Source organism: Sapajus apella, unplaced genomic scaffold (genome assembly GCF_009761245.1).
Source record: "Sapajus apella isolate SASKATOON/1434 unplaced genomic scaffold, GSC_monkey_1.0 scaffold7, whole genome shotgun sequence".
NCBI classification, from domain to species: domain Eukaryota; kingdom Metazoa; phylum Chordata; class Mammalia; order Primates; family Cebidae; genus Sapajus; species Sapajus apella.
In genome coordinates, this window is record NW_022436947.1 from 13,071,042 (window position 1) to 13,093,111 (window position 22,070).

Below are 22,070 nucleotides of genomic sequence, written 5' to 3' on the forward strand. Positions count from 1 at the left end.
ATTCTCTTTGAAGTTAGATGTCAAGTAGAATCAGGAGGGGGAAAAGCAGTAAAGAAGCAGAAAAGAAAAAAATCAAGAGTCAGGACGCTGGTTTGCGCTTCAGAGCCCTGTGGGGGGTCTTGCTCCATGCCCAACCTCGAGCCCGGGCAGAAGGTCAGAAACTATGCCACCTTTAGGGATGCAAACATGTGACCGTCAAGAGAGAGGCTGCCAGGGTAACATTTTCCTAGGAGACAGTACTATCCTAGAGGGCAAGGACCATGGCTCTTGATCATTTTTGTGTCTGCAGTTGCCTGGGAGAGTGTGGTATACAGTAGTTGCTGAAGAAATAATAGCTATGTGCTAGGAGCTATAGGAAAGCCTTTGAGTGCTAATTCATCGTGTCCTTTCATAAGGGTGTGAGACAGATGCTACTATCTTCAAGGTACAGAAGCAAAACTGGAAGCACAGAGAGGTTAAGTTACTTGATCAGGGTCACACAGTTTGAAAGCAGCCAGGCTGGGATTCAAACCCGTGCAGGCTGATTTGAAAGACTGCTCTTATTCACCATGCTCTGCCCTCTTGAAAAAAAGAGGTAGCTTTTTCGACCCTTTTCTACAGACTCTTGAAAGAGTGAAAAGAAAAAAAATATATATGTTGGTTGTAGAACTGAAAGAGAGCATTTAAATCCAGTTTCTTAATTTATCAACTAAGGACTAGAGAAGAGAAGGGATTTGTCCAAGACCTTTGGCACTAGCGGCTATGAATAGAGCTGGGGTTAGAGCCCAATGTCTACTACCAAGAGCTTTCTACCTCACCGGTTTTCCTTGGAAGAGAACAATCAGTGCCCTCCATGGTTTGTAAACTGACTTTTTTTTTTTTTTTTTTTTTTTTGAGACGGAGTCTCACTGTGTCTCAGGCTGGAGTGCAATGGCACTGTCTTGGTTCACTGCAACCTCTGCCTCCTGGGTTCAAGCAATTCTGCCTCAGCCTCCCGAAGAGCTGGGATTACAGGCGTGAGCCACCGTGCCTGGCTGTAAACTGATCTTTGTTTTTTTGGAGTCTCTCTCTGTCGCACAGGCTGGAGTACAATGGCGAGATCTTGTTTCCCTGCAACCTCCACCTCCCGGGTTCGACCGGCACCATCTCCTGGGTTCAAGCGATTTTGCCTCAGCCCCCCAAGTAGGTGCAACTACAGGTACGTGCCACCACACCCTGCTAATTTTTGTATTTTAGTAGAGATGGGGTTTCACTGTGTTAGCCAGGATGGTCTTGATTTCCTGACCTTGTGATCCACCTGCCTCGGCCTCCCAAAGTGCTTGGATTACAGGCGTGAGCCACCTTGCCCGGCTGTAAACTGACTTTTAAATGGCATCATTGTCTGCCGGGCTTGGGAAACTGATGGAAAGTGAACCTCTTCTCTACCTCCCCAGACTTTCCTCAACCTGGTCAGGCTGGCTCTGTGGGGCAGACTCACGTTCTTCAGGCCTTGGCAGCCTGGCCCAACAGGAAGACACAAGCTCGCTAGGAGGTGGCCAGGGAGTGTCACTGGGGAAAGCTGCTGAGGCCAGTGCTCAGGGACCAGCGCTCTGTCTGAGGACCCATTTCAGTGGGGCCTGGTCAGGGGCATGTGGGTGTCCAATGTGAATGTTCTGTGCTTGTATTTCAGCTTAAATTTCCAGCTCTTTGGCAATCCGAATACTGAACATTTTCAGAGTCATTTTTCTCCCAAGTCATTTGTTCTGGATCACTAGTGTCTGGTATATATCATTTTTGATTCAACATATTTAAAACTCATTTTCCCCCCAGACAAGACAAATAGAATGTGTAGCTTTCCATGTGGGCTTCTCAAAAGGATTGGTACTGGCACACATTGGCTTCCCAGAGTGCTGTCATTTGATTAGTCCTGCTGTTCTTCCACTTATGGGGAGTGGGTAATTGCAGTTATTCCAAGTGGGAGATGGTGTGATTGGGTTTTTCTCCTATGGGGGAAAAACAATTCCTATCAGATAGATGAGTTTCTGGCATTTCCTATTCTTCTCGGCTGCAGGATCTTCCAGAATAGAAGTCCCCCAGCAGTGCACATCCAAGAAGCATCCAGGGAAGGCTTCACCCAGGCTGTGTTGGGCAGGGTTTAATAAGTGCTGGATGCTGGAAGGTGCTTTCACCTGGATGCTGAGAAGGTGCCTGGACCTATGAAAACCCCAGAGTGGAGTCAGGGGCCAATGCTGAGGTTTCTTTCCCAGAGAGCTCTGGGGCTAGGTCAATTCCCTTCTGGCCAGTCTGTCATGCTGAATGCCCAGGACATCCACAATGAGTCCCAGAGATGGGGATGACAGGGTTGGGGTCAGGGACCACTTCTGCAGGGGTTGCCATTTACCTTGCTTGTTAGGACACAGGCAGAGTGTTCAAATAGAGAGATTTGCCTGGAGATTCCTCGAATCATGACAAGGAATTCTAGCAATCTCCTAGGAGGCCCTTCCTCCCACGACAGGAAGGACAATGGAGATAGCATCTACTCTGGTGACCTTGCTCTCTGCTTTTCTCTGGCAATGAGTAGACTTTATGGGTCACGTAGAAATCAGGGAAGACCTCCAGCCATTCTGGTTTTTTTTTTTTGAGACAGAGTTTTGCTCTTGTTGCCCAGGCTGGAATGTAATGATGTGATCTGGGCTCACCACAACCTCCTCCTCCTGGGTTTAAGTGATTCTCCTGCCTCAGCCTCCCGAGTAGCTGGGATTACAGGCATTCACCACCATGCCTGGCTAATTTTGTATTTTTAATAGAGATGGGGTTTCTCCATATTGATCAGGTTGGTCCCGGACTCCCAATCTCAGGTCATCCGCCTGCCTCGGCCTCCCAAAATGCCAGCATTACAGGCGTGAGCACCAGCACCCCCGGCCCAGCCATCCTTTTAATCAGGATTTTCTGTGCAAGGTTCAGGCACAGAGGGAAAAGGCAAGGATGTAGGGGGAGAGGAGAGTCCCTGGAAGGGATGCTTTCAGCGTGGTATCAGCCTGGAGTTTCCATTCAGGACTTGAGATTTCCCCAGCCCCCTAGGCCCTACCAGACTTGCCTCCTCCCTCCTGACAAAGCCCTAGCCCTACCCATAGCCTCAGCCACCAACCCGTTTGAGGAGAGAAAGTGCTGGGTGAGATGAGGAGCTCCTGGGAGGACTGAGCCGAGCCGTGGGCTCCTGGACACCTGCCCTTGGGCCAGACTGGGGCTGCATCTCCCAGACCTGCTCGTGGGTGAGGCTGCATGCTGACAAGCTTGGCTGGGTTCTAGCCATGGCTATTGGTGGCCCAGGGTTTGTGTGTGTGTGTGTGTGTGTGTGTGTGTGTGTGTGTGTGTGTGTGTGTGTGTGTGTCTGTATGTCCCTTCAGGGCTATGTAGTTTGTGTACCAAAATAAGAAGGGAGCTGGGGAGTTAGCCCAGATTAGCTTTGTAACAATAAAGCCTTATCTTGTTAAATAAATCAAGCCTTGAACAAATATCTGCTTATTCCTTGCCCATATTTTCATGCTACCTAAGGCAACATAGCTCTGTGACCTTTAACCAGTCACTTAACCTCTCTGGGACTATTTCCATAACTATAGAAAGTGGTTATAATACTATTTGTTCTCCCCAATGCTGCTTATTGTAGAGATCAAATATAATAACGTGTGTGAAAGTGCTTTATAGATGGCAAGGTGCTGTTCTGCTGTAAGGAATCCTTCTGATCATCGTGCTTATTGTAAAGCAATCAGAAGAACCATCCCTACAACGTAAGGTGTCAGCAACGTGACCTCCATTATAAGGAAGGAACAAAAGAACAAATTTCCCCATGGAAAAGAATGACCCCAGACAAAGCAGAAAGACCAATAAAATAACCCCATTGAAAGGAATAACAATTTGGATGATTGAATATCAAGTCCCAATCCACTATAACCGATAACAAAAATGTTCTTCATTCTTAATCAGAAGCAGTTGTCAGAGCCAAGGACAATCATTCCACCCTTTTCTAAGCCCAGGGTCAAACATTATTTTTTATTTGGTGCTGAGTGGTTGACATTAAGAGCCAGTCAGAACTGGTTTTGGTTCTCGGTACAAAAGTAAAGGGTCAAAGGGAGTGAGTCTCTTCCTTCTCTCAGAAAGAAATCCAGACTGGGACAAGATTCCAGAAAGCTGTCAGAAATCAGGCCAGGAAAGAAAGGCTCAGAGCATTCCTGGAGGGAATCTGTTGTTTCTGCCTTCCCAGGACCCATTCCTCCAGCTTTTTGGTGACAGACCCTCTTTTCCTTTGGGAAACTACCCTGTCCCCATTCTTATTCCAAGTGCAATTAATCCCTTCCTTGGTTTGACTCAAATCTAACCAATCACAGTCCTGCATTTTCCTGGCCCCAGTGATTGTTTCAACAATAGGCATGTGATTCAAGCCAGACCAATGAGAGTCAGCTCTGGGACTTTTGCTGAAACAATTAGGAAGGAGAGCTCTCTTTCCTGGGCAGCTGCCAATCTGGAAGGTATAGGCCTGGAGTTTTTGATGGTCGTCTTTGCCACTATCTAAGAATAAAGCCAGTGATGAAGGAAGCAAAGCTGAGAGATGGACAATTAGTCCAGCTGGCATGGTTTGAGCACCAGTTCAACTGCATAGAAAAAGCAAGGCAAGTGAGGGTAAGCAGGTTTAGGATTGGCTAGTTTGAGTAATTTCAGTGGGCTCTGGAGCATGGGGGCTGGCTCTAGTTGTCTGGTACCTGGCCCTGGGAAGATTAGGGGAGGGGACAGTGGCCCTGAGTATGACAGCTCAATAGAAGAGGTGCTTGGGGTGGGGACTCTAGACTGGTTGATTTTAATTTGAAAGGCATGCACCTCTTAAGCTGTTTGCTATCTCTGGGAATTAGCTAATCTGGGAGGATCAGTCCCTGCAGTGTCAATGAGGTCCCAAGATGTCACAGCATCAGAAAATATAGGAAAAAAAAAAAAAAGACCAACTAATACAGCTGGGATGGCTGGGGCCTCTCTCCACAGGGTCGCTTACCCTCTTGGAGGCCAGTGTGGGCTCCTTTGCACGGTGCCTGAAGACTTCCCTGCAGCGAGAGAGGACAAGCCCCCATGGGCAAGCCCTTTTCCAACCTTTGCTTGTGTCTTGTTTGCTGTTGTCCCACTGTGACAAGCAGGTCACGTGGCCAAACCCAGTGTCTCAGTGTTGCAGGGAGACGACCTCGGGGGTGGACACCAGAAGGCAGGAGTCACACCTGGGTGCCATTGCCGCAGCAATCTGCCCACAGTCTGCCCCAGCTGGCGCTGCTATCAAAGAGTGGTTCTGATGGTGAGGCTAAGCCAAAGCTTGCCTTCTGTCACATTCTACTTGTTGATCCCCAATCTCCCTCCAATCTTGTCCACATGACAAGGCTTTGGCAACCATGCCTGGCTTGGAGTCCTCTAAGTGGACAGACTGCCCAGCATTCCACCTCCCCTCACGCATCTTTTTTGTACCTAAATGCTAAGGGGACATGAGGCATCAGCTTTTGAGGTTAAAAACCCATTCAGCCAACAGATTGTACCTACTCTATGCCAGGATCTAGCCTGGGTGCTGGGGATCTAGCTGGAAACAAAACAGGCCAAAAGACAATCCCTGCCTGCTGGGAATCTACATTCTTTCTTTTTTTTTCTTTCTTTTATCTTTTTTTTTTTTGAGATGGAGTTTTGCTTTTGTTGTCCAGGCTGGAGTGCAATGGTGTGCTCTCTGCTCACGGCAACCTCTGCTTCCCAGGTTCAAGCGATGCTCCTGCCTGATCCTTCCAAGTAGCTGGGATTACAGATGCCCACCACCATGCCCAGCTAATTTTTTGTATTTTTAGCAGAGACGGGTTGGCCAGGTTGGTTCCGAACTCCTGACCTCAGGTGATATCCACCTGCCTCAGCCTTCCAAAGTTCTAAGATTATAGGCATGAGCCACTATGCCCGGCAGAGCCTACATTCTTATCGGGGTAGATATTAATTAGTAAACAAATGTACAAGTAAAATATATGGAAATGAAAAAGAGTGGATGGAGTGAAGATCAGGGAAACGATGACTATGATTTTTTTTTTTTTTTTTTGAGAAGGGGTTTCCCTGTGTCACCCAGGCTGGAGTGCAGTGGCATGATCTTGGCTCACTATAGCCTCTGCTTCCCAGGTTCAAGTGATTATCCTGTTTCAGTCTCCGGAGTAGCTGGGACTACAGGCACCTGCCATCATGCCCAGCTAATTTTTTAATTTTTAGTAGAGATAGGGTTTCTCTATTTGGCCAGGCTGGTCTCAAACTCCTGACCTCAGGTGATCTGCCCACTTTGCCCTCCCAAAGTGCTGGGATTACATTAGTGAGCCACCACATCCAGCAACAATGACTATGATTTAAAGAACTCTTCACCCTAGAGAAGGAGCAGGGCAGGGGAGTAATGGAGAGGGCTTCTGGCAGTGCTGGTGGGAAGGCAGGCAGATCTGTGGGTGAGCCCTGGAGCCAGCTCTGTGTGTGTGTGTGTGCGTGTGTGTGTGTGTGTGTTTACAGTCAACCCAGGCTGTAAGCTACTCAACTTTAGGACACTTCCCAGCACTTTGGGAGGCTGAAATGGTGAGGATCACTTAAGGCCAGGAGTTTGGACCAGCCTGGGCAACATAGCAAGACCCTACCTCTAAAAAATAAGATGAAAAAACTTAGCCAGGCATGGTGGCATGTTCCTGTAGTTCTAGCTATTCAGGAGGCTGAGGCAGGAGGATCACTTGAGCCCAGGAGTTTGAGCCTGCAGTGAGCTATGATGGCATCACTGTATTCCAGGTTGGGCAACAGAGCAAGACTCCATCTCTAAAGCAAACAAACAAGCACAATAAAAGCAAGCAAGCAAACAAACAAACAAAAACCATTAGGATAGTGACATGGTGTTGGGTCTGACCAACAGACTCTGACCTAGAGACATGAACAAATACACTGAGACACAGATATCCAGCGAAAGACTGGGCTAGGGGTCCAGGACACTGACAGACCCTGAGGAGGGTGCTGTAAAAAGTCAGCACCACAGCCCTCACCAGCTGGTGCTGCAGACATTTATTCAGTATAGATTTAACGACAAAGGCTTTGAGTCAACACACTTGTGGATAATCAACATGGTTGCCCTCCCCGGAGACAGCATTCCTACGAGTGATTAAAGGCCAGGTTCTGAGGCCTAAAGCAAATGCCATTTGTGGGTAATAACATTGTTGACTCCCTGAGTAGACAGCAGTCATGTTCAAAGGTTGGTCTAGGACCCCATGAGCAAACAAGCTCTTTAGATAAACTCCCTTACATTCCTTTGTACCTACTCCTGCCTAATTGCTTCTGGGTAAGAACAAATGCCTTCGGCTCATTCCTTGCTGAGACTTTTGCAAAAACCTCCTGGCCTTCCAAGAAGGTTTGCATCCTTTCCTCTATAATTTTTCTCTTATAATTTCTCCCACCACCCTGACTGAACCCCTGCAACATGGCCAGGAAGTGCATTTCCTGATGGCTATCCCTCTGCAGGAAGAGGTGAGGATGGGTTGGCAAGCAGAAGATGGCTAGAAATGTCTGTGAGTGTATGTGTTTGGGGCACAGATGGGGCAAGTAAAGAACTATCCATCAATCTATACCTGTCTTTCCATTTCTACATGTATATTTATGGCACCTGGGCATTGCAAGTCAGGTTCAGATTCTAATCTTCAGATGTGAGTTCTTTGGGGGCAGGTCTTGTAAGGCTTCTAAGCCTCAGTTCCATCATCCAATTAAATTAACTGAGTAATGAACACCCAACATGCTCCCCCAAGGTGAGGCAGGACCCTCAATTGCTCCATACTGAAGTATGGAGGGGGTTCCTAGACTGTTTCCATGAGCCCCAGATCATTGCTGGGCTGTGCAGACCAGCTCCAGATTTTAGGTCAGAGGCCAAATCCAAGCCCAAGAGAGGGAGAGAGCCCCCTGTTCTGTGACTGTCTCAGGCCTGGTGGGGGAGGCTTTGCTCCGTGTGACTGGCACAGCACCTATCAGCTCTCCCTCAGAGAAATGTACACATTTTCTACACAGGAAAGGTGAAGCTGTGAGGGTTGATGTTTTCTCAGGAATTAAAGGGCAGTCATCATAGCCTCAGGAGTGCTTTCCTGGGGTGTGACTGGGGACATTTGCTTGAGATGAAACACCAACCTTCTGCAGGGAGGGTCTGTCTCTGTCTGGAAGTCTCTGGCACCTGAGGGTCTGGCTTAAGCTGGCTGAAGCGAGGCCCCAGAAGGCACACTGGCAGACCTCTGAATAGGTCCCTTGGCAGTTCCTTCTGCACTCTCAGAGTCTCCTGGACTCAGGAGGATTCTGTCTGGGGTGGGTGGGATGGGATTTGAGTAGTGGTCTGGCCCTGGCCCTGGAAGGAATCTGAAGTAAGCAAGGGAAGAGGTGGGCCGAGCTGGCCGCAGGCGACTGTGGATCAAGGTTATGAAGGGAGAGATAGGAGCCTCATTTCTGAGGCGGGAAAGAAGACAGGGATCCCAGCTTCCTTTGCAATTGTGAAACCACCTTTGCAAAATTATAACTGAGGAAATGATGACAGTGAAATAAATCAGACCTAACTCCACCTTGCTTCTAACCTTTAAGCTGTTCTTATTCATTCCTGGGCATAGGTCAAACTAACTTTGGGAAGGAATTCTGTTCATGGTTTGACTCTAAAACAAAATTGATAACAGACCTTTCCCGAAAAGCCCCCCTTCTCGCCTGGGGACCAGTCTGCCTTTGCAGGACTGATGAAGTAGCTGCAAGATCATAAATGACAATTTAGGGCCATGCAGCTCTGAGCTCCAAGAGTCTGAACCTCCCCACATTCCTCCTGGGGTAACACCACTGTTGTAAAACCTAAGATCAGTGCTTGAGATATGCTGTGGAGCCTGCACTCCATGGATCAGCTGACCCCACTCAGACCCACAATCTGGCCCAACCGGTTCTGCCATCGCACCAGGAACAGAAGACAGTAAGAAAACCTGACTTGACCAGGCGGGGTTCTACCTCCAGCCTGACCAATCAGCACTCCCCACTTCCCAAGCCCCTACCCACCAAATTGTCTAAAAACTCTGATCCGCTAATGCTTGGGGGAGACTGATTTAAGTAATAGTAAAACTACCATCTCCTGCACAGCCTGCTCTGCATGAATTACTCTTTAGTCTTGATAAATCGGTTCTGTCTACAGGCAGCAGGCAAGGTGAACCCATTGCACAGTTACAAATGGTCTAAAGGCTTCTCTCCCTACACAGTATCATTTACTATGGAGGGACAGCTGCACAGCAGGAATACCACGATGCCCCCTTGGGTGGAGGGAGTTGGTTTCCATGGGACACCTGAGGCCCAAGCAGGGCTGGGGTAGAGCTCAAGGCCCTGATATTTGCGGCTTTGGCTTTTTCCTGTGAGCGTCAGGACTTGCCTCTCCTGCCCCTTGCAGCTGGTTCTTACCACTCCTTCCTGGTTTGATTTGCTAGATCTCTGTCTTGGTTCACTGCTTCACACCAGCACTGACAGTCTGTCGTCCCCACAAGGCCCTGGGACATCTGCCAGGCAGTGAAATCAAATGTGCGCTTCAATATAGCTTAGCTGCATTGTGCTGGGCACTGGACCAGACTAGTTGCATCGTAAGGTGATATTGAACTCTTCAAATCTATTTCTCCTCTTTCATTTCCCTCATCTCTCTTTCTCTATGGATCCTGTCCTTCTGCCATCCGGCGGTGCCTCTCCTTGTCCTTGCTCTGTCTCGTGTTAAGGGTCCTTCTCTGAAGCGGATCCCTTCTTCCTGAGGGTCCCTGTCCTTGTCCTCCCTCCTCAGGACGACACGGAGGCCTCCCTCTGGGTCTTGGTGTGTGCTTCCTGCACCTCCCTACAACCTGTTTCCCAACCCTCTCAGCGTCCAAACCCAGCTCTGTTTTCCTTGCAGCTGTCTTACTTTGGGGACCTCCAAGAGGAGAGCCTGAGAGGAGAATGCTGGCGCAGGAGGTTTATTTGGGAGATATGCCTGGTAAGCAGGAGTGAGGATAGGGGAGAATGAGGCAGGGCAGGGGAAATCCAGTAAAGAGGAATTACCATCTGGTTACTGATGTGAGCCCCAGGTCTCAATCCCATGAAGAAAGCACCCCACAATTGCCCCTGTGGAGTGTGGGAGGCTGGGGCGTTTACCCACAGACCCCCATTCCCCACTGATTGACCTTTGTCACACAGTGGCGAGGGTGGGCCAGAACCGGGGCCTGGCAGGAGGGGCTGGCTTGGTGGGAGAAGTGGGCAGTAGTGGGAATGGCCGGGGAGTGAGGTGGGACTCAAGGTCTTCCCAAGCTAAGTCATGAACTTCAGTGACTCCAGAGAGCAGGACATGCGGTAGCGGAAATATGTTTTCTACTTTTTGCACATGTTTGGCCTGTTTATCTACTTTTCTGGGCATCTTGCGGTGGGATTCTTGATGCCCACTCTCAGTCCACATGGTTCACATGGGGCTGCCCATGGCAACAGAGGTGGGCTTGTGACAAGGCCTGGCCAATAGGAGCCCTCCATAAAGTGTTTGCTGGCACTACTGACAGAGAGAGTAGCTCATCTCCCGAGGTCCTGGACACCGAGAACCCCAAGGACCTGGAGATGCTGGAGGCTGTCTGTGCCGCCACGCAGAGAGGGAGAGGCTATCTGAGAAGAAAGAAATGCAAAGGAACAACTGTAAGAGATGGCCAGGGCCTGGGCTTCTTAGCAACTGTGGCTAGCTCATTCTCTCTTTTTATTTAATTAATTAATTAATTAATTAATTTGAGATGAAGTCTCACTCTGTCACCCAGGCTGGACTGCAGTGGCACAATCTCGGCTCACTGCAACCTCTACCTCCCAGGTTCAGTCAATTCTCCTGCCTCAGCCTCCTGAGTAGCTGGGATTATAGTTGCCTGCCACCACGCCCGGCTAATTTTTATATTTTTAGTAGAGACGGCGTTTCACCATATTGGTCAGGCTGGTCTCGAACTCCTGACCTCGTGATCCGCCTGTCTCGGCCTCCCAAAGTGCTGTGATTACAGGCATGACGGCCTCTCTCTTTTTATTTTATTTTTATTTTTTACTTTTTTGAGATGGAGTCTCACTCTGTTGCCCAGGCTGGAGTGCAGTGGCACGATCTTGGCTCACTGTAAGCCCTGTCTCATGGGTTCAAACCATTCTCCTGCCTCAGCCTCCCGAATAGCAGGGACTATAGGTGTGCACCACCTTCCCTGGCTAATTTTTGTATTTTTTAGTAAGAACGGGGTCTCACCATATTGGACAGGGTGGTTTTCGAACTCCTGGCCTCGTGATCCACCCTCCTCAGGCTCCCAAAGTGCTGGGATTATAAGCATGAATCACCCCGCCCTGCCCATTCTCCCTTTTTAGATTTAGGTTGGTTTGTCTTGGGTTTCTGCCACTGGCAGCTAAAGGAGCCCTGATGGGAGGTCAGGCACTTCACCAATGGGCAAGTGTCCCACTGAGGCCCAGCCAGCCACATCTGATGGCCCCACTTCCGTGGTCTCCCCTCATTCAGGAGCTTGCAGCACCCTTCCTTCCCCATAACCTAGTACACGGGTGCAGAGGACCAAATGTGTGTGTCCCCGCAAAATGCATCTGTTGAGATCCTAACCCCCAGTGCGATGGTGTTAGGGGGTGGGGCCTTTGGGAAGTGATTAGGTTATGAGGGTGGAGCCCTCACCCTCGTGAGTGGGAGTGGGGCCTTCATGAAGGGGATCTCACAAAGCTCTCTCATTCTCTCTGCTATGTGAGAACACACAGGAAGATGGCAGTATGCAATCCAGAGGGGGCTGTTCCCAGAACCTCACCATGCTGGCACCCTGATCCTGGTCTTCCAGCCCCCAGAACCATGAGAAATAAATGTCTGTTGTTGAAGTCACCCAGGCTGTGGGTGGGTTCTTTGGAAGGAGTGAAATCATTTTCTCATTTTCTACCACTACTTAGGATGTTTCCAGGAAAATAACTCTTTGGGGGTGGGGGTTGTGAGGTCTGGCCAGGCACTCCTGGAGGGAAGTGATTTGTTGCAGCGCCTTGAGCTAAGACAGCAGGAGGGTTGCAACAGCTGTCATCTACGCCTAAGGTGAGCTGATGTCCACATGCTCCCTGGCCTGGGACCACTGACATTGCAAGCCTGTTGCTAATTGGAATGGGAAGGGAAGAAAGGTTCACTTAAACCCAGACACTGTGCTGGGTCACTATTTCTTTTCATTCCCAGAGCAGCCAGCTACTTTTTTGAAGAGGGGAGAGTCTTTGAAGTCGCTCATAGAAGTGATTGTCTTTGAAGGGCCAGCCCTCCAAGTCCCCAAGGACTTGGGTTGAAACTGTCAGATTCTGCATACACTGCAGGGGTGGCTGCCTATGCTCTGTGCCTGAAGCAAGAGAGGTTCCCTCTTTCCACTCTATGTACCTGGCTGGGTCTGTTATTGGGCTGTATGCTTTTTTTGTTTGATTGTTTGCATGGCTGTGTGTGTATGTGTGTGTGGCTGTTGTTTCTTTTTTCTTTTAGTAATTTGGTGCTTCTTGAGGCTGATTTGCACCCTGATGCTTGCGGAATGTGTTCATTCGCCAGCTCTGGGCTTCGGGGTAATCCTTTTGCCTTAATAACTGGTGGCTGGCTGTGGCCAAGCCCAGGGCGGAGCTGACCCCAGTGGTGGATGGGGGCCAGCCAGGCCTTGCCCTATCACACACAAACAGCTCTCCTGAAGCCCCTCCACGAACAGTGACAGGAAACAAAGACCAGCAGGCAAGGTGAATTTATTTAGATTTTTTGAAAAAAACAAACATTTTTTTCTATTTTTGTGAGGCAAAGTCTTGCTCTGTCACCAGGCTGGAGTGCAGTGGAGCAATCTCCGGCTCACTGCAACCTCCGCCTCCTGGGTTCAAGCGATTCTCGTGCCTCAGCCCCCCAAGTAGCTGGGACTACAGGTGCGCGCCACCACACCCAGCTAATTTTTTTATTTTTAATAGAGACGGGGGTTTCACCATGTTGGCTAGGATGGTCTCGATCTTTCGACCTCATGGTCTGCTTGCCTTGGCCTCCCAAAGTGCTGGGATTGTAGGCATCAACCACTGCACCCAACCAAACTTTTGATTTTCTTTTTTTCTTTTCTTTCTTTTTTTTTTTTTTTTTTTTTAAGTTGCAAAAACATGGGAAGTTTCACACTCGGGGAATTAGCCATTGTTCCAGGTTTTGTGAGCAAAAGGCCTGAGACACCCCAGACTGATTAGGTAGTTGTGATGATCTGGGTCACATTTTCCAGAGTAGTTCTGACCCTGGCCACGGTACCAGCTTCTCTAGAACTTGCGACTCTTAACTCCTTTAATATCAAACTTCTTTACCCTTCGAGGTCCCTTCAGCATGGCCCTTTCCCTCCCATCTCTTCTTTCTCTGCCTCTCGCTGTAACTCACTGCCCATACCTTCACCTCTGCTTCTCTACACCCAAAACCTTCCAGCAAAACAGCCTTCTCTCTGCAGGCAATTCCCATCCCTCACCTCCTTTAAACTCTACCTCAAAATTCCTCCTTTCCAGAAAGCACTCAGTCTCCCCATTCCAGTCCCTCTCTAGAGAGCATTATCTGCCTCACAGGACGCTCTGGGGGTCAGAAGACCTGGGCTGGAGTCCTGGTCCTGCCATTTGTCGGTTGCTATGGTCTTAGGTATTTTTTATTTTAAATTCTCAGTTATTTTGTGACCATGCAATAATAGATGCCCTGAAAAGCCAACATACTGCAACATGCAAGCAGGCTTCCCTGTGGGCCCCTGGGCACGGCCACCCTCCACTCACACCATTTCCCACCTGCTGCTGACTGCGCTATGCGTTCGGCTGTTTGGCTGCCATGGTAAATTGCCGGCCTTGGAACAAAAGTGAGTGCAGTTTGACCACGGGGAATGCAGGGTCTGGAGCAGGACTGAATCTTAATGTTTATTTGGTAAGCTTCTCCAGCCCATAGCCCCAGTCAGGGCTGAGCACGAAGCAGGTGCTGAGTCTTAAGTTAATTGCTTTGATTCAAGTTTCCTCGGACAGATCCACCACCCACTGTGTGATGGCAAAAACACAGCAGCAGGATGGTGGCAAACCCCAAACCTCTCCGTTCATCTTGCTGAACGTGACCTCCAGTGGGAAGGGTCATCCTGGTGGCCTGCCCTCAGGGACCTTGCATTCCCAGTAGTCAAACCGCACTCACCTGTGTGCCAGGGTGGGTACCCAGTGGTGCTTGTCAGGTCTCAGGACCACCTAATAAAGGAGTTTTCTTTACCACCAGAGTAAAAACCCCTCAAGATTTGTGGGATGTTTTTTCATGAAAATAGCTCTTTTGGCAGTGGAGGGGTGTGTGTGTGAGGACTGTTGCTTGGAGCTCCTGCTGTGTGTGGATGTAGCCTTCACAGATTTCCTTGGAATTCTCAGAGGGAACCTTGCTCTGGCCATCCAAAGGCTCTGCCCGTCCCCCTGTCCCCTCTGAAATCACCGCTGGTCACATTGAAGCATGCAGTGAGGGGGAGATGGGACAAGAGGGGGCAGGACAACTCTTGTTGATGGCTGAAGACCTTGGTGGGAGTCCCAGATGCAGTCCACTCTTTGCTGGGCGGACCTCCTTCCTGGTAAGAATAGGATCCTGTGTATAAATCTTTGGTTTCAAGCAAATGGAGGCTTAGGGTCTTATGCCTTTGGAAGGGTGGTTTAGAGGAGTCAGAGAAATGGGCAGAGTCCTGGATAAGGAGTGTCCATGCAATGCTCTTTTTTCCTGGAGACAGCTGGTTCCTTCCCTCAATGTGGTCCTTGGGGGAAAAGCGACCTTCAAGGCCTCAGCATGCAGGGCCGAGGTCCAGCTGCCGCAGCATGTCCCGCAGAGACCCCTGCAGCCTGCTCAGGGCCACCACCTCCGTGGAGTGGAGCGAAGCTTCCAGGACACCCCCCAGGTTTGCCAAGTTCTCTAGACCACTGGCCCAGGGCAAGGGGCAGCTCTTAGAGGCGGCCAGCAGGTGAAGAAGGGCCCGGAGGTTCTCCAGGTCATTGGATATTTGGACCAAGTTTCCGGAAGGCAGACTGTTGACAATCTGTTGGTAGATCGCCAGTATCTCGTCCATCTTGGAAAAGCTCAGGTCAGAGTGGAATCCGGGAATGAAGTCCAAACCGGTGATCCTTTGTTTGGGGGAGACCGCCTGCTGTGCAGGAGAAAGAGGAAGAACAAGTGCTCAGCACCCTAGAGGAATCACCCTCGAGCCCTCTGCCTTCCCCGTGGGCATGGAGGCTCGTTCTCTGGGCTGCCTCCTTCCACCCTCCCTCACCACTTTGGTTCAGGTCCTTGTATCCTGAGCCCAGCTGACTGCCAAACCTCTAAGCTGGTCTCCTAGATTCCTGCCCTTCCCACACCAGCCTTCCCTTCATTTCCAGACCAGCTTTCCTAGGTCATTCCTTTCCCTACATGGTCTCTGCTGAAAACCCAGCCATGGTTCCCTATGTCTTATTTAGTGGAGTCTGTTCCCCAGCCATCTGAGGTCCTCCATAAGCGCTCCCACCCCAGCCAGCCCTAGACCCTTCCGCCCCAGCAGAGTCCTTCCTCCCAGTCAGCTTTTCCAGGCAGTCCCTCTTCCTCAGAGATCAAGGTCATATCCTCAGTGAGGCCCCCCAACCCTGCTCCAGTGTCTCTAGTTCCGGGAGAGCTCTCCCCATCTGTCTGCCCACAGCACTGAGGCTGACACCTCTGTGGTTACTACCCTTGGGCCCCCGTGACATCATGTATTGACACCACTCAAGTTGGGGCACTTGGGATGTATCACGTGCAGCCTTGCTGAGTGGCGATTTTGAGAGAAGACAAGAGTTTTTCTCTATAAAATGCCCAAGACTTTATCTAGTTCTAAGCCATCTTTGTTTCTGGACACCGAGCTTCTCCCTAACTGCCCAAGACTACCATGAGACACCCACAATAACCAGGAGATGTGGAAGTCTCCAGAGAGCTCCATGCAGGGGGTAAGGAGGATTCACTTGCTTTAGCTAATTTAGGTCTCATAACAACCTTGTGAATAGTGTGTGACATCCCCATTACTCAGATGATGAAACTAAGGCTTAAAGACACTAAGGAACCTGCTGAAGATCTCACAGACATCAGAAGTGTGAAGATTCACACTTAATCTTCCTAATTTCAAATACAGATCTCATAAGGGAAATGGCTGAAGGTCTAGTCCTGCTGGATCTCAAAGAAAGAACCAGGGTGGGCACTGACTGCTATTTGCAAATCAGTAGAAGGTTGAATGTGAAAAAGGGTAGACTCACTCTTTCGGGTATCTTTGAGAGGTGGGGCCAGAGATCAGCTGGAACTACAAGAGCCCTAATGACAAGCACATTAGAGATGGGGTAGAGGCCCCGAGGAGATGCTGCTAGGGGTCTTGCACCTGCCGGTGGGGCACAGGGAACTTCCCGGCTCCCTCTGGTCCTAGGCACTAAGACTCAAGGAAGTGCAGTCAGGGAGGGAGGCGAGTGCAGAAGGCAGGGACAGAGGGGAGAGGAAGGAAAGACGCTGTGGCTGTGCCTGCATGTGCCTCAGCTAATCTCTGAGGCCTGGTTTTCCCCTTGGTAAAGTGAAAATAAGCATATGAGGCCTCATGATATCAGAGAATCCTCTTATTTTTTTTCTTATTTTTTAATTATTATTTATTTATTGAGACAGAGTCTTGCTCTTGTCACCCAGGTAGGCTGGAGCGCAGTGGCACGATCTCAGCTCACTGTAACCTCTGCCTCCTGGGTTCAAGCAATTCTCCTGCCTCAGCCTCCTCAGTAGCTGGGACTATAGGCATGTACCACCATGCCTGGCTAATTTTTTGAATTTTTAATAGAGACAGGATTTCACTGTGTTAGCCAGGATAGTCTCAATCTCCTGACCTGGTGATCCACCCGCCTCGGCCTCCCAAAGTGCTGGGACTGCAGGCATGAGCCACCATGCTCAGCCTAATTTTATTTTTTATTTTTAAATTAGAGATAGAGGTCTTGCCACGTTGCCCAGGCTGGTCTTGAACTCCTGGTCTCAACTGATCCTCCTGCTTTGGCCTCCTAAAGCACTGGACTTACAGATGTGATCCATCGTGCCTGACCAAATCCTGTGATGTTTATTTATTTATTTATTTACTTATTTTGAGACAGGGTCTTGCTCTGTCGCCCAGGCTGGAGCATGGTGGCACGATCACAGCCCACTGTAGCCTCAACCTCCCAGGCTCAGGTGATCTTCCCATCTTAGCCTCCCAAATAGCTGGGGCCACAGGTGTGCACCACTATGTCCAGCTAATATTTTTAAATTATTTTTGTAGAGATAGGGTCTCCCTATGCTGCCCAGGCTGGTCTCAAACTCTTGGGCTCAAGTGATTCTCCTGCTTTGGCCTCCCAAAGTGCTGGGATGACAGGTGTGAACCATCACACCCAGCCCAAATGCTATGATTTTTAGATGGAAACGTGGCAAAGTTAAATGTTCTTGGGCCAAAAGAAAGAACCAGAATGAGTGGGAGACCTGTGCTTTCAAATCCCTCTCAGCTTCCAGTAGGCGCCTGGCATTCAGGAGGTGTTCAATAAATGTCTCTTGGACTATCTGGGTCCAGTCCCACTAGGAACCAGTGCTGGGCTGGCCATAGTTCTACTTTGTCCTCGCAGACCCTCCCTACCATTTGTGAAAGATTGTTGATCCTGGTGATAATTGTCTTGATGAGGGTTTTGGTGTCATCTTGAACTCTTTGGATGGGCACAGCTTGGGTATAGGACAGACAGGCCCAAAGCCACAGGAATCGGCACAGGCATCCCCAACGCATTTTTCTTCCCAGGATGTGCCTCTTGGGCCTGAAAACAGAAGAAACCACACATTGCAAGGAGCTGGTATCTCAGAATACACTCATCTGCCCCATTACCAACCACATTACCGGATGTGGATGAAAATCAGCTTTGCTTTCTGCCCTGGCTACCAACCCCTCAAAGTCAAAGACAATTCATGATCTACATATGTATTAATGAAATGCATCCCCTTAGGAAGAGGATTATTGTCTGGTAAATAAAACCACCATGAGGTATTCTGTAGACCACAGAGCAGTGAGGCCAGGGTATGATGGAATGGACGTGGTAGGGATGATGTAGACTTCAGTGCGTGCCTCAAGGGAAAAAGAACAGACTTTTAAGGTGTGGTTTGAACCCAGTCATTTAGTCTCTGTATAATTTTAAACATATCACATAATCACAAAATACTCCACTTTCATCCCTGTAATATATCTATCTCTAGGCTTTTATGAGGATCAAATTAGATAATGCATGCGAAAGAGCTTAAAGGCATTGTGAAATGTTCTCTATCATTACCCTGTCATTAGCGATTATGCTACTCACCCGTCCTCTGCATTTCTCCCTCACGGCAGCCTGCTGATACTCTGTGACGGCCTTTACCACTTGCTTCCTTAATTCTTTTCTCTCCCACCCACCGTGAGCCTGAATCCCACTGGCACTTCTTGATCGACTAAATAATATGTCAGACACAGTGCTCCACACCAGGGATGCAATGGTGAACAATAGATGCTCTCCACCCTCAAGTGGAGTTGAGTTAACAGGAGAAACAAATAGGTCAATGAGCCATTCTAAAGCAGAAGGAAAGGGCTTTGCAAAAAGGGAAGGTACAAGATACTCCCAGAGGACGGGTGCGGTGGCTCACACCTGTAATCCCAGCACTTTGGGAGGCCGAAGTGGACGGATTACGAGGTCAGGCGTTCAAGACCAGCCTGACCAAGATGGCTAAACCCCATCTCTACTGAAAATACAAAAATTAGCTGGGCACGGTGGCAGGGACCTGTAGTCCCAGCTACTCAGGAGACTGAGGCAGGAGAATTGCATGAACCCCGGGTGGTAGACGTTTCAGTGAGCTGAGATCATGCCACTGCATTCCAGCCTAGGCAACAGAGTGAGACTCTGTCTCAAAAAAAAAAAAAAAAATACTACCAGAGCGCAAAGGGGGCTCCCTGGAAGAAGTGTCACCTGAGCTGGGGATTAAGCACTGAGTATGGGTTACTAAGAGTAGAAAGTGGTGGCCATAGTGGCCCGGAAGTTGGGAGGTGTAAAGACATGGCAGTGGGAGATAACATAACATTCACTCAGAACACTTGGAACTTTCAAAGTCTTGGAACCGTGAATTCTAAAATTAAAATGATATGCAGATCCTTGATTAAGCAGCAAAGTTTTAATGAGATACATGAGGCAAAAGGTAATAAAGCTAAATGTATGCAAGTCTGTGGCCAGTGATCCATGCTAAGTATATGTGCATGAGCCTGAAATAATAATGAAATGTGAGTAAATACTAGGATGAAGGTTCTGGAAGTGGTAGTAAAGTTACTCTCTGCTTTTTGTGTTCTTTCTCGTCTGGGTCTTGATGAAAACAGGTAATACATTTTCTGTCCATAGATGGCAATATTAGTAGGATTCATTTTCTGGCAATACAATAAAAACAAGCAGTCTGTCTATATGTTATTTATAATGTTTGATCAGAGTCATTTTTTTAAAATCTGAGTTTTACAGGAGAGAAAAATATGGGACTCAGGAAAAGGAGTCAACTTGCCTAAAGTCAAACAGGTCCATCACATAGTCAGGATTCAGACCCAGAAGGCGGGAGTGCAAGGCACCACCCTCCAGCGCCTCCAGGATTTAAGGAAAAGCCCACATTATACCCCAATTCCCAGTCAAGGGCAGCTGCTGGGAACATGGCACGTGGAAGCAAATGCCCTGCTCTGGGATGAAGCTGTGATATTGTACCCCCATCTCAACTTCAAACATGAAAGATACTGTGTACCTAGTAATTTGGGAAAAGGCAAATTTATCTCTTAAAAAAGTAAAACTTCTCCTATTAACTACTTGTTACCTGAGTTATAAACCAAGTGTTTGTGGAACTGGGTTAAATAGTGCTAATCCCCATTTTGATTCCGTGAAACCCTAGCAGAGGTGGGGGAGTGCAGTGATTAGGCGCTGAGGCTCCAGCAGCAGGCTCTGCTCTTGTTAGTTTAGTGTCTCTGCGCAAGATACTTCCTTCAAACATCCTTTCCTTTCAGTAAAATGGAGCTAACACCACCACCTGGCTCCACAAGGGCAAATGAAATGAACCTGTGAGGCCCCTGCCCTTGGTATGCCTGTCCAGAGCAGGGTTGGGGAGTAAATTATTATAATTACCAGGCAGGTGGGCCATACTACCCGTAGCCAACTGTGAATCAAGCATTTGGCCCATTGTCTCCCACGGGCTATCTCAACGGGACGCCTGGTGTCTCTGGGTCTTCCCCATGCAGTACAAGATCAACTTGCCTCCTTTGCTAGGATTCATGTGTTGGTGACACCCTCCTTCCCAAGAGAATTTATTACCAGAATTTACTACCAGATCGTGAGAGTGACTATTAACTGTGGTCATAGTCACTCTCACATAATGGCCACCCTCTAATACCTAAGTGCAAAAACAGTTTTACAAGCTCCCTCTATCACCACTGATAATATGCTTCAGTGGAGGCTGGAAATTAATTGTGGTTTCTTGAAAACATGGAGCTGAGAAGCTGCCGCTGAGTAAGACTGCCCAACAGGAGGGGCAGGTTTAGGGGAAACCTATGGGGGTCTGCAGAGAGAACTGGTAACAGATCCATCTGAGATTAAAGTGCTTGCAAGAATCTGTCCCCCCAACACACAACACACATATTCGTACATACATCACACACACACACATCAACACAGATCACCCTTTTCATAGAGGCTGCTAGTCATGCCCAATATATTGTCTTCCATTCCTCCCCAGTCATAGAAACTCCAAGTGTTAGGTAGGAATATGGCCATCTAGAGTAAATACTTTGCTTCTCAGAGTCTCTCAACTAGGTGTGGCCATGTGACTAAATTCTGGCCAGTGAAATATAAGCAGAAGTGTCTCAGGAACCTGTCATGTATGTGCCTTCGTCTCTTCCTTTTTCATCCCTTGCTCCATTCTGATGCCTGGGCTGTAGATGTGGTAGCCAAGAGTCTAGCACCACCTTGGACCACGAGGACGAAGGCCTCACCCTTATGAACGCAGGGCTGGGGGTTGTAGAAGCTCGGTTCCTGAGGACCTCATGGGGCTGAGATGCCACGCTGGTCTTGGACTACCTACCTCTGGACTTGTGCTAGGTGTGTGAGAGACATAATGTCTGCCTTTAAAAAGCCACTGTTCTTTTGGGTCTCTGCTAAATGCAGCCAAACTTAATGCTAACTGACTTAATGCAGGCCATCGTGGGAATCAGAAAAGAGTAGGCATTAAGTCTTCCTTGGTTCACCTGAGTCTCAGTACCTGGGCGGGGCCTGGCCATGGCCCGAGAAGGGGCGAAAGAATGGCTGGGAGGAGCAGGGTTAGGGACTTGGAAAGGAGGGATAATTCAAGAGAGCAAATAGTTGGTGCAAAAATAATTGCTGTTTTTGCCATTACTCTTAAAAACCATAATTACTTTTGTACAAACCTAATATAATTTCATGGAGTGTATACCTGACACACCATAATTACTCAACATAGGTTTGATGGTTGGCAGCTAACATGTATTGATTGCCATTGTGGGCCTGAAACAGACATGAAAAAGATATGGAACCACAGGAAAGTGGAATCAGGAGTGGGAAGGCATGAGGCAGAAGCTGATGGCTTTCCCAGGGAAGCTGGGGTAGTATACACAGTATTTCATCTTGTCAACTAGTTACATATAGTATTTGTTAAAAATAAAAGGAAAGAACAAAACTGTGCCCTTAAGCAACTTGTTTAAGAATTTACATATTTAACTTCAATGCAAGGAAGAACACTTATTTTTATTTATTTATTTATTTTTGAGACGGAGTCTCGTTCTTTTACCTAGGTTGGAGTGCAGTGGTGTGATCTTGACTCAATGTAATCTCTGCCCCCTGGGTTCAAGCAATTCTGCCTCAGCCTCCCAAGTAGCTGGGATTACAGGCGCCCACTCACCATGCCAGGGTAATTTTTTGTATTTTTAGTAGAGACGGGGTTTCACCATGTTGGCCAGGCTGGTCTTGAACTCCTGACCTCAGGTGATCCACCTGCCTTGGCCTCC

The 22,070-nt window shown here is 48.6% G+C and overlaps 1 protein-coding gene and 1 long non-coding RNA gene across 6 annotated transcripts in view; one reads left to right on the forward strand and one right to left on the reverse strand.

The window, feature by feature from the left end:
* Positions 1-4,392: 4,392 nt before the first annotated feature.
* On the forward strand, positions 4,393-19,805 carry LOC116550219. 2 transcript variants are annotated; one of them, XR_004268280.1, is made up of 2 exons: positions 4,393-4,635; positions 19,534-19,805. It is a non-coding gene; the product is annotated as an uncharacterized LOC116550219 (long non-coding RNA). The 2 variants fall into 2 exon arrangements; XR_004268279.1 differs by lacking the exon at positions 4,393-4,635 and adding an exon at positions 14,511-14,603.
* The window catches only part of LEP (leptin), a 36,583-nt gene continuing 27,628 nt past the window's right edge, over positions 13,116-22,070 (reverse strand). For 3 of the 4 annotated variants that reach the window (XM_032276073.1, XM_032276076.1, XM_032276074.1), the window contains 2 exons: positions 17,652-17,823; positions 13,116-15,167 (listed from right to left, as the gene is read on the reverse strand). In XM_032276073.1, coding sequence (XP_032131964.1) covers positions 14,808-15,167; positions 17,652-17,795 — 504 coding nt within the window. In that variant the 5' untranslated portion in view covers positions 17,796-17,823 and the 3' untranslated portion in view covers positions 13,116-14,807. Of the gene's footprint in view, positions 15,168-17,651; positions 17,824-18,041; positions 18,129-22,070 lie in introns of all 4 variants that reach the window. The other variant, XM_032276075.1, reaches the window with a different exon arrangement.